The sequence below is a fragment of the Schistocerca cancellata genome, chromosome 9 (assembly GCF_023864275.1).
Source record: "Schistocerca cancellata isolate TAMUIC-IGC-003103 chromosome 9, iqSchCanc2.1, whole genome shotgun sequence".
Classification (NCBI taxonomy): domain Eukaryota; kingdom Metazoa; phylum Arthropoda; class Insecta; order Orthoptera; family Acrididae; genus Schistocerca; species Schistocerca cancellata.
In genome coordinates, this window is record NC_064634.1 from 312,544,261 (window position 1) to 312,556,792 (window position 12,532).

At 44.9% G+C, this 12,532-nt stretch overlaps 1 protein-coding gene and 1 non-coding gene across 2 annotated transcripts in view; both read left to right on the forward strand.

Annotated features, from left to right (window-relative positions):
- Positions 1-3,012: 3,012 nt before the first annotated feature.
- Positions 3,013-12,532, forward strand: part of LOC126100352 (protein takeout-like) — a 57,356-nt gene continuing 47,836 nt past the window's right edge. The window contains exon 1 of the mRNA XM_049910964.1: positions 3,013-3,098. Within this exon, the coding sequence (XP_049766921.1) occupies positions 3,014-3,098 (85 nt within the window). The 5' untranslated portion in view covers position 3,013. The remainder of the gene's footprint in view (positions 3,099-12,532) is intronic.
- Positions 9,595-9,669, forward strand: Trnaa-ugc (transfer RNA alanine (anticodon UGC)). The gene has a single exon. It is a non-coding gene; the product is annotated as a tRNA-Ala (tRNA).

Below are 12,532 nucleotides of genomic sequence, written 5' to 3' on the forward strand. Positions count from 1 at the left end.
ATTTATCGGCGTGATGTGTGGCTTATGAGTAACCGCTCGACCATGAAATCCAAGTTTTCTCACTTCCCGCCTAACTGTCATAGTACTTGCAGTGGATCCTGATGCAGTTTGGAATTCCTGTATGATGGTCTAGATTGTATTGTATGTATTGTATGTTAATCGGGGACCTAGAAACGACGGAGAGGCTCCGTCTCCGCCGCAGCCGCAGTAGTCTACAACCCCACGACGACTGCCGCAGTCCACTTCACCCCTCCGTCGCCCCACACCGAACCCGGGGTTATTGTGCGGTTCGGCCCCCGGTGGACCCTCCCCCCCCTCCCCCCCCCCCCCAGGGAACGTCACACGTCATCAGACGAGTGTAACCCCTATGTCTGCATGGTAGAGTAATGGCGGTGTACGTGTACAACTTGTTTGCGCAGCATTCGCCGACTTACAAGGGGAGGCCGCCAATTGTGAAATTCAGATTCGATTCATACTGCGCATAATAAAAGCTCATGGCCAGAGGTGTAATGTGGCAAAGCACCAAGATGCACTTCTCAGCCGTTGTCGAGAAAATCGACAGTTAAAAGAAACCGTTGCGGTGAAATACTCTCTACGATTAATAGTTTTATACAGCGTCGTGGCGCAGCGGCAAGCGCTCGGCTTCGTAATCCGAAGGTCGCCGGATCGAATCTCGCGCCATGCAATTTTTTTAATTATTAGTTTTTTGTAATTCATATATATATATATATATATATATATATATATATATATATATATATATATATATATATTACTATTAATGAATTGCTTATGCATGTTGGTGAAGGCGAATCACTCTCCAATTGTACCGCCTCCATTTTTCCGTTTTTTTAACAGGGTGTACCAAAGCTCTCCCGTCCGTACTGTTTTTCGACGATGTTATAAGTTGCGCTAGGGACCGCATCTACCTTCTTTCGAAGTTAGCAGGCAACTACGCTGTTATGCGGCGGCTCGTTTCGGCCCATTCAACATCTGTCCTTCAAGTGTAACGAGCGAGTAACGTAGTTTATATTTCATACCTGCCACTGCGAATTTGTGTTCGTGGGGTCTCTATTCTATTTCGAACGTTTGACTTACGCTATACGTATTCGTTTCGGAATATCGTTTCTACGTCTTCCGTTAACTATACGTCGTTAACATTATGAAGACAATTAATAGCATTTGTGAAATACAACTTTGTTTGCGGAAAACATAATGATGTTCGAAGTCGCCAGTTTTTCCACGACAAACGACTTTCAACAACTTATTATATGCATAATTGTTGCAACTGATTGCCGGGAATATATATATATATATATATATATATATATATATTATATATATGTGTGTGTGTGTACACACATTTGAATTACAAAAAACAAATACTAAAAAAAAAATTGCATGGTGCGAGATTCGATCCGGCGACCTTCGGATTACAAACCCGAGCGCTTACCGCTGCGCCACGGCGCTGTGCAAAATTAGTAATCGTAGAGAGTATTTCAGCGCAACGGTTTCTTTTAACTGTCGATTTTCTCGACAACGGCTGAGAAGTGCATCTTGGTGCTGTGCCACATTACACCTCTGGCCATGAGCTTTTATTATGCGCAGTATGAATCGAATCTGAATTTCACAATTGGTGGCCTCCCCTTGTTAGTGTAGCTGAGGTGGAATAGGGGGAACCAGCTAGCATTCGCCGAGGCAGATGGAAAACCGCCTAAAAGCCATCCACAGACTGGCCGGCTCACCGGACCTCGAACACAAGTCCGCCAGGCGGATTCGTGTTGGGGACCAGGAGCTCCTTCCCACTCCGGAAAGCCGAGAGCTTTTGTTCGTTTTCATTCGTTGCATCTGCTCGTGGCGGACGTCTGAAGACACCCGTTTCAGTTCGTCGTTGATCCATTAACTCAGTTTTTTTATTACAGAGGGCAGCTAACCCTCTGACCGAACACGCTGAGTTACCGGCGTTAGACCGCTCGGCTAACCGGGTGGGCGATGGTCTGGATAGATGTCTCCCTATTACACATTACGACGTTCTTCAACTGTCGGCAGTCTCTGTCAGCCAACAGACGAGATCGTCCCGTAGGCTTTTGTGCTGTACGTGTCCCTTCACGTTTCCGCTTCACTATCACATGGAAACAGTGGACCTAGGGTCGTTTAGGAGAGTGGAAATCTCGCGTACAGACGTATGACATAAGTGACACCCAATCACCTGACCACGTTCGAAGTCCGAGAGTTCCGCGGAGCGCCCCATTCTGCTCTCTCACGATGTGTATTGAGTACTGATGTCACTGATATGGAGTACCTCGCAGTAGGTGGCAGCACAATGCACCTAATAAGAAAAACGTATGTTTTTGGGGGGTGTTCGGATACTTTTGATCACATAGTGTATGTAACGTTCTAGTTTCATTGCGCTATGTTAATCATGCGAAACTTACTTTCGGCCTTACGTTATGCACACCAGTGTGTATTGATGTTCAAGATGAGTTTCCCACTTCGTAAGGATAATCGCATTTGTTTGAGTATGTTCTGCCTTGTGACAAAATGGTTCAAATGGCTCTAAGGACTATGGGACTGAGGTGATCATTCTCCGACACTTAGAACTACTTAAACCGAAGGACATCACACACATCTAAGCCAGAGGCAGGATTCGAACCTGCGACCGTTTCAGCAGCGCGGTTCCGCACTGAAGCGCCTAGAACCACTCGGTCACAGCGGCCGGCTGCCTCGTGATAGACTTTTTTTCCTGTGGTTTCTGTTTTCTTCCCATTTCATGGACGCATTTTTGAATGAAGAGTAAAAGGAACGATAGGAACCTAAAACCTGACGGCCATACACAAGGGATGTACTGGAAACCCCAGTACACGGGAGCAGGAACGTCGGTGCGGAATGCACGTGCGTCGAAAGTCGCGCATGTTGCGGCCTGACTGGCACGAGTTGCGACTGCGTGGCCGGCGGGTGGGGGCCGCTGGGTTATACTGCGGCCGCGGCGGCTGTACGGCAGACGCAGACAGACATGGCTGGCGCGTGCACAGTGGCGCTGGTCTGCGGGGCGGCCCTGCTCCTCGCCCCACTGCGGCCGGCTGCGGCCGCGCACCTGCGTGAGTACCGCCGCCGCCTCTACATAGACACTTCAGGGAGAACGTTTTTTCTGTGCTCATAGTTCTATTGTTTCTAATAGTACCAGTAACAGCTCACGCCACTCCGAATTCCTTAACCTTTTCGCTGCTGTCGGCGTGTGTAGACATCCTGTTACACCGTTCCCCAGGTGTTGTGTTCGTTTCCCGCCCGGGTCGGGGATTTTCTCCGGCTGGGGACTGGGTGTTACTCTTGTCCTCATCATCTCATCATTCGAGACGTGGCGAGACTGGAAATGGAAAGATGGGGAACTTGCACTGGCGCTGATGACCACGATGTAGATAGTGTCGGAAGTTCCATGCGGCTTTTCGCGGATGATGCTGCAGTATACAGAGAAGTTGCAGCATTAGAAAATTGCAGCGAAATGCAGGAAGATCTGCAGCGGATAGGCACTTGGTGCAGGGAGTGGCAACTGACCCTTAACATAGACGAATGTAATGTATTGCGAATACATAGAAAGAAGGATCCTTTATTGTATGATTATATGATAGCGGAACAAACACTGGTAGCAGTTACTTCTGTAAAATATTTGGAGTATTCGTGCGGAACGTTTTGAAGTGGAATGATCATATAAAATTAATTGTTGGTAAGGCGGGTGCCAGGTTGAGATTCACTGGGAAAGTCCTTAGGAAATGTAGTCCATCAACAAAGGAGGAGGCTTACAAAACACTCATTCGACCTGTACTTGAGTATTGCTCATCAGTGTGGGATCCGTACCAGGTCGGGTTGACAGAGGAGATAGAGAAGATCCAAAGAAGAGCGGCGCATATCGTCATAGGGTTTTTGGTAAGCGTGATAGCGTTACGGAGATGTTTAGCAAACTCAAGTGGCAGACTCTGCAAGAGAGGCGCTCTGCATCGCGGTGTAGCTTGATGTCCAGGTTTCGAGAGGGTGCGTTTCTGGATGAGGTATCGAATATATTGCTTCCCCCTACTTATACCTCCCGAGGAGATCACGAATTTAAAATTAGAGAGATTCGAGCGCGCATGGAGGCTTTCCGGCAGTCGTTCTTCCCGCGAACCATACGCGACTGGAACAGGAAAGGGAGGTAATGACAGTGGCACGTAAAGTGCCCTCCGCCACACACCGTTGGGTGGCTTGCGGAGTATAAATGTAGATGTAGATGTAGGTGTTAAGTGCCCCACAAACCAATATCACCATCACCCGTCTCGTGGACGTGTATACGCATGCTGCTTGAGTTTTCCTACAGCGTTATGGATCTCTGAGCCGCTGACCTATCAATGCTGCAGACGAGTTACTTCCACATCTCGGTGAACGAAAAAGCTTCGAGTATTTATCATACAGCTTACTCTGTGTGCCTCATTGCGCGCTATCATTTGCAGAAAACTTCATTTCCATATCTTGAATCGTTCACGAGATATATTCAGAAAGGAGAAATTCCGATCTCTGTGCCATCTGGGCAATGAAACAATTCATTGTCGACAGATGAAAATTTGAACCAATGGCGGGATTCGAACGCGGGTCTCCTGCTTACTACGCAGATGTGTTATCCATTTGCGCCGCTTTGGCACAATAGCCATACACTACGGCACGGACTACCCGAGCACGCCTCCCCCCCCCCCCCCCCCCTCCACTTCTCAATCCTACTCCCGTTTCACGCACTCTACCCTCAGCCCTTTTTCCTACGTCTGCTATTCGCATCGCGTCAAGTCCCGTACGAGGTCGGGCGAACGCTGCTCTACACTGAGTGATCATACGAGGCGTGTTTCTTTTAAACTAAGTACCGTTTTGAAATTAAAATAAGACGTGTTACGATATTTCAATAATTTTATTTTTACATGAAAGCGTATACGCCATTACAATCTGATTCTTTCTTGTTTACGTTGTGTACTGAGTGTTTAAGATGCCTCCGATAATCGTGAGTCCCGCCGACTGTGAAATACGGACTGCTATAAGATTACTTAGTGCTAAAGGCCTAAAAGCGATCGATATTCATCGTTAGATCTGTGCAGTTTACGGAGAAAACATTATGAGTGATAGAATGGTAAGAAAGTGGGTGAGAGCATTTAAAGATGGCCGCACAAATGTGCACGATGAACAACGGAGTGGGCGTCCTTCGGTCGTTAATGAAACTTTGGTGCCGGAAGTGGACAATAAGGTGAGACAAAACAGATGCTTTACGATTTCCACCTTGTGGGGTGACTTTCCTAATGTTTCTCTTAGTGTTTTGTATGGCATTGTGACCGAGCACTTGAATTACCGAAAATTGTGCGCACGTTGGATACCGAAAATGTTGATGGATGTGCACAAAACCAAACGTTTAGACAGTGCATTGACTTTCCTTGAGCAGTACCAAAACGACGGTGATGATTTCTTAAGCCAAACTGTTACGGGCGATGAAACGTGGGTGACCTATGTCACACAAGAATCAAAGCAACAGTCCATGGAAGTTGGGCAAGGGCATCGTTTTGCTGCAAGACAATGCCCGTCCGGATGTGGCGAATCAGACCAAAGATCTCATCACATCTTTTCGATGCGACACTCTAGATCATCCTCCGTACAGCCCCAATCTCGCGCCCAGTGACTACCATCTGTTCCTGACTTGAAGAAACACCTGGGCGGTCAGCGTCTTAAAGACGATGACGAAGTCAAAACAGTGGTGATGCAGTGGTTAACAAGTCAGGCGGCAGACTTCTATGAGGAGGGTATTCAAAAATTGGTACAACGTTATGACAAGTGCCTCAGTATTGACGGAAATTATGTAGAAAAGTAGATTAAGGTACAGGCTTTCATGTAAAAATAAAATTATTGAGATATCTTAGCACGTCTTTTTTTAAATTTCAAAACGGTACTTACTTAAAAAACACTCCTCGTATTAGCATTCACGAAGCATATATATGAGTGGTGTCTCTTCTTGCTGACATGTCCGAAAGAACAGAGAAAACTCAGGCAGACGTTTGTGAGATTTACGTTTGTTACGACCATACAATTCGCGAAGCGCCACGATGTGAACGGGTGCGCCGCGAACGACCGGCCTTGGGATACAAAACCCAATAACTCGAGAGTGCAACCAGATGTCGTTCCAAGGTCAATCTTAAATAAAATTTCAATATCTTATACATTTCATTCACTGCAATTTATGAGCAAAAATCAATCATACGCAAAGTTTAGGCAAGGCGTTTCAACCACAGCGATCTCTTTAAAATTTTGCGCAATGTTTTACTCGATTTGATATGGTGCAGTAAGTATGAAGGAAAACGAAAGGAAATTCACTCCTTTATCGAGTGAAGATATCAAACTGCAAGTTGCGCAAAAAAAATTTTTGCGTCTAATAATTTTCGTAAAATCGTATAATAAGTATTTCATACCGGGCGGAGCGCCTTCCCTCAGCACAGTATCAGCATTTGGCTAGCAGTACGGCGGAAACAGAACCCGCCTGGGCACAGTAAGCTAAGAGCTCGTCTGTAGCAGCGGAAGGGCTGAAAGTACTCATTTCTTTGCTGATGTCGTTTCTTGTTACTGACAAACCATTCAAAATGTGTGTCGAGCCCAAGAAACCACTGTAGCAAAACAAATAAGTACACGACACAAGCAAGTGAAACACCACCAAAACGTGGTAAAACCATGAAACCACGATCAGCTCTAGAAAGTGTAGTAGAATTAAAGCTATCGTCGTATACACGTAATAGCATCGTGTGAGAGAGAAAATAAACAAGAATCCCATTTTTTTTTATTTATTCGTATGGCTAGGGCACCCCGTCGGGACGGGTGCCAGTCTTTCAATTTGACGCCACTTTGGCTACCTGCAGTCGATGAGGATGAGAGGATGATGATGAGGACAGCACAACAACCAGTCCCTGGGCGGAGAAAATTCCTCGGCCCAGCCGGGAATCGAACCCGGGTCCAGAGGGGAATCCCACTGAAGATAGCACATAAAGTATTGAAACATACCCGAGTAAAATAAAACTAAAACAGTGTCTTGCATAAGGCGGAATTCCTCTCCAGATTTGACGTTAAGCATCTAAAAGATTTATGGTCTACGACGCAAAACCGTAGTCGCGTTACTTATATTTGTTTTGGATTATTGACCCGTAGATCAATGAAAAAGTTCAGAAAAGAAATTATGTTTAAAGTTCGTTGAAAGTCACTAACTCCCCTCATTATCAAACACTGTACAGTGTGGGTAATCTGCGCTCTGTTTTAACAAAAGCAAGTTTTTCAGGCATTTGTATGTTTATGACGTCATATCTCCCGAATGTGTCGTACAATGGTGTAATTTTACAGGGAGATTCAGTGCTATAGAATGATACCGTTGTTCGCGAAATGTGTAGGGAATATAGGGCTGGTAGTAAAGAAGAAACAATTTAAAATCTCGTGTCTGATGCTAAAGTTTTGCTGCATGAATAGCGAAAATTTACTAAGCAATACTTTTTTTTTCTTTTCATTGTTTTTTGAGGGATAGGGGGAAGGAGAGTATTGGCGAAAAAGAATCGAAAAATTTTGAAATTATTTGTGTAGTGTGTTCGAAGTCGCTAAGTGCTCTCATTCTCAAATATTGGATAAACATAATCTGTGTAGTTTGTGGTCCATGATTAACACTGCCTGAAGACGTATACGCAATAATTGACTTGTTGAGTTAAACTTTTAACTTAAAATTATACCCCCTAATATTTAGATTATAACGGCATTTTAAGTTTTTAAATTAGATCAACAATTACAGGTGGAATATGCTCCTGCTTCTGTTTGAAAGTCTGACTGTAAATTGGGATACCAGCTGCCCCTTTCTAGCTTCCCTAGCACCTTCAAAAATTCTCCAAAAATCAAACATAATCGCGCACTTTTTAAAATGAAACTCACCTTTCACTCCCACAAGTTCCTCTACGTGTAACTCGCTCACACCCACTAATTCACTGCTGTATGTCGCTCATACCCTACCACTCCCACTTCTTCATTTCTCTCACTCATTTAGCCCAACTCATGGTCATTAGCTCTTGTGTCTCTCCAATTATCAGTGTCTCACGCTTCACAGCCACGGTCTGCTTCGTTCTCTCCTAACTCCACCGCCTCCTGCCACTGTCTCCATGTAGCTCTGTCGTACTGCTACTATGTCTTGCATTCTTGTCCACTGCTGCTCCCTCTTCTGTCATTATTTCTCTCTTCCTTGTTGTCTTTGTTATACACTATATCTCTTATTGTCCCTGACTCTCGCCCACTTTCTCCTTTTCTTTATTCCTTCCCCTCAGGCACTGTCCCCTTCACTCTTTTCCTAGCACTGTTCTGTCACTGTCTACTATGCTCCACTGCCACTGTGTCCTTCTCTTTCTCTCACACTACCATTGCCTCTTTCGCCTCTTTCTGCATTTTCCCGTTCGTTCCCCTCTTTTCCCTGTTACAGCAGGGCATGTCACCCAAATGAAAAGAAATTTATGGGACAGTAAAATTTTAATGCTTTAATGGAATAACGAAAAACCAGTTTTACATCTCGTATCCGATTTCCCGTGCACAAATATTTTGCATATGCTTCAATACTACATTATGGAGTTCTCAGAACCCTTCTGATGATAATAGAGACACTTTACAGAGTATTTCTCCGAGCTATGTCACTTTATAAAGTACGTTTTCGCTTCGCATCGGCTTTTACGTGCTTGTTTAACGTGTTCAGGTAAGGTAACTTTGAACTTCTGTATCTCTGTAACAGTTGAAAATAACAAGAAAATTTGCAAGTTTGTTCCAGATCGGGATCCTATCAATAAATATCCTAAAAATTTCAGCCGTTTGCTGTGCATACCGGTACTAGAATCCGCAGCTCGGTTCTTGTATAAAAAATAGTAAAAATGACGCTTTTCGTGGGTTTTTATGGAACGGTCCACGAAGTAATAAAGATTTTTGAAAATGCGAAAATGGCACTTCTAGATACATGCCTAGAGAATATACCGTCAAAACTTGAGAATTTTACTGCGGTTGTTTATTATTTAGGTTTCTCCTCATACCGGATTATATACTTATATGGACATGGTATCTGTTCTTTCGGACAGACACCATGTCCATATAAGTACATAGTTCTGGCAATACCGGCCAATCTCGCTTCCCGAGCCCGGGGTCCCGGGTTCGATTCCCGGCGGGGTCAGGGATTTTCACCTGCCTCGAGATGACTGGGTGTTTGTGTTGTCCTCATCATTTCATCATCATCCAGGAAAGTGGCGAAATTGGACTGAGCAAAGGTTGGGAAATTGTACGGGCGCTGATAACCACGCAGTTGAGCGCCCCACAAACCAAACATCATCATCATCATCACAATACCGGCCAAGACCTTCTTCTTCTCTGCGGATGCACACATATTCCCCGAACTCTTACGGGGCTTGGTAAGAATGTCTTCCATGAGTAATGAGTGTGTTGGGATGGGACACTAGGGATGTAGTGTGTGGACATACAAAGTGAGAATGTGGTTCTCGCGGGAGGCGCGCGCGAGATAGTCCCTGCAGTCACAGCATCCCCTGTGCTCTCGGTGGCTCAGGTGGATAGAGCGTCTGCCATGCAAGCAGGAGATCCCGGGTTCGGGTCCCGGTCGGAGCACACATTTTCAGCTCTCCGCGTTGATATATATCAACGCCCGTCAGCAGCTGAAGGTATTAATATAATTTTAATTTCATACCGGATTTTCCGTGCACCTTTTACGTGTAGAAGTAGGTTAACTTTGAAACTCTCTACCTCGGAAACGGATGTCTGAAATATCTTGCAATACTGCAATTACTAACATAAATAACACAAACTTTTCAAGTTCTTCCGAGATGTGGATCTTAAGAACATATCGTTGTAATTTCGGTCATTTGCTGTGCAGAGCCTTTTTTGAATCCGTGGTTCCGTTTTGGTACGAAAAAATAGTAAAAAACCATTCTTTGGGGTTTCCTAAAAAATCGCCCATGAAGTAACGGTGCCTGCATAAGCCCCTCAAGGCTTGCCGTGCAGAAAGGGCCAACCGATTTGCTCCATTTGAGAAAGTATGGAATATTCATCTGTTGACCTTGTACTGTAGAATAGTTACATTAAGACGATCCTCTTGATGGGTATATAAATATTCCCTAGTCCGAGGACTCTTCAGAGAAGTTGATCCTACCTCTCTGTGATCAATAGAACCGAGGTATGAACCCCGGAAGGAACACGTTCTTAGGCACGACTTATTGAAAAGATGAAGTAGCGCATGCTGTCGCGTGCGTATCGGTACGAAATATTAAAATCAAATTTCATTTGCCTCTGGAAGCCGACAGACAGGCAAACTATAACTGTAACCGGATGACCTTTTAAATCGTTTAGTTATACAGACGACAATAATGTCAAATAATCAACTGTCACTGCCTATAAATACCTGAGTGGATCAATGTAGAGGGATATGGAATGGAATGACTACATAGGCTAAGTTGTAGGTGAAACTGGTGGCAGATTATAGTTAACTGGAAGGATATTCGGAAAAGGCAGTCAGTCTACGAATGAGATTCCTTTGAAAACACTTGTGTGATCCATTCTAGAAGATCACTCGATTTTGTGGAACCAGTACAAAATAGGACTACAGTAACAACGAATCTTGAATGCATACAAAGAATAGCAGAACAAATTGCTTACAATGTTGTTTTGCCCGCTGGACAGCGTCGCGGGATTATTGTGAAACTTAAACCGGCAGACGCGTGCAGATAATCGTCCAACCATCACGCAAAAGTCTGCTTACGAAGTTTCAAGAGCGAGTATTAAGTGAGTTATCTAGGAATATTCTACCGCCCCCTGCATGTCATTACAGAACGAGCCACAAAGACGGGTCAGACTAATTACAGCACTTAAAAAGGAGTTTAAACAGTAATTTGTCTGCCGCTGTATACGTGAATGGAACTGGACGAAACCCTTATACAGGGTGTTTCAAAAATGACCGGTATATTTGAAACGGCAATAAAAACTAAACGAGCAGCGATAGAAATACACCGTTTGTTGCAATATGCTTGGGACAACAGTACATTTTCAGGCAGACAAACTTTCGAAATTACAGTAGTTACAATTTTCAACAACAGATGGCGCTGCGGTCTGGGAAACTCTATAGTACGATATTTTCCACATATCCACCATGCGTAGCAATAATATGGCGTAGTCTCTGAATGAAATTACCCGAAACCTTTGACAACGTGTCTGGCGGAATGGCTTCACATGCAGATGAGATGTACTGCTTCAGCTGTTCAATTGTTTCTGGATTCTGGCGGTATACCTGGTCTTTCAAGTGTCCCCACAGAAAGAAGTCACAGGGGTTCATGTCTGGCGAATAGGGAGGCCAATCCACGCCGTCTCCTGTATGTTTCGGATAGCCCAAGGCAATCACACGATCATCGAAATATTCATTCAGGAAATTAAAGACGTCGGCCGTGCGATGTGGCCGGGCACCATCTTGCATAAACCACGAGGTGTTCGTAGTGTCGTCTAAGGCAGTTTGTACCGCCACAAATTCACGAAGAATGTCCAGATAGCGTGCTGCAGTAATCATTTCGGATCCGAAAAATGGGCCAATGATTCCTTTGGAAGAAATGGCGGCCCAGACCAGTACTTTTTGAGGATGCAGGGACGATGGGACTGCAACATGGGGCTTTTCGGTTCCCCATATGCGCCAGTTCTGTTTATTGACGAAGCCGTCCAGGTAAAAATAAGCTTCGTCAGTAAACCAAATGCTGCCCACACGCATATCGCCGTCATCAATCCTGTGCACTATATCGTTAGCGAATGTCTCTCATGCAGCAATGGTAGCGGCGCTGAGGGTTTGCCGCGTTTGAATTTTGTACGGATAGAGGTGTAAACTCTGGCGCATGAGATGATACGTGGACGTTGGCGTCATTTGGACCGCAGCTGCAACACGGCGAACAGAAACCCGAGGCCGCTGTCGGATCACCTGCTGCACTAGCTGCGCGTTGCCCTCTGTGGTTGCCGTACGCGGTCACCCTACCTTTCCAGCACGTTCATCCGTCACGTTCCCAGTCCGTTGAAATTTTTCAAACAGATCCTTTATTGTATCGCTTTTCGGTCCTTTGGTTACATTAAACATCCGTTGAAAACTTCGTCTTGTTGCAACAACACTGTGTTCTAGGCGGTGGAATTCCAACACCAGAAAAATCCTCTGTTCTAAGGAATAAACCATGCTGTCTACAGCACACTTGCACGTTGTGAACAGCACACGCTTACAGCAGAAAGACGACGTACAGAATGGCGCACCCACAGACTGCGTTGTCTTCTATATCTTTCACATCACTTGCAGCGCCATCTGTTGTTGAAAATTGTTACTACTGTAATTTCGAAAGTTTGTCCGCCTGAAAATGTACTGTTGTCCAAAGCATATTGCAACAAACGGTGTATTTCTATCGCTGCTCGTTTAGTTTTTATTGCCGTTTCAAATATACCGGTCATTTTTGAA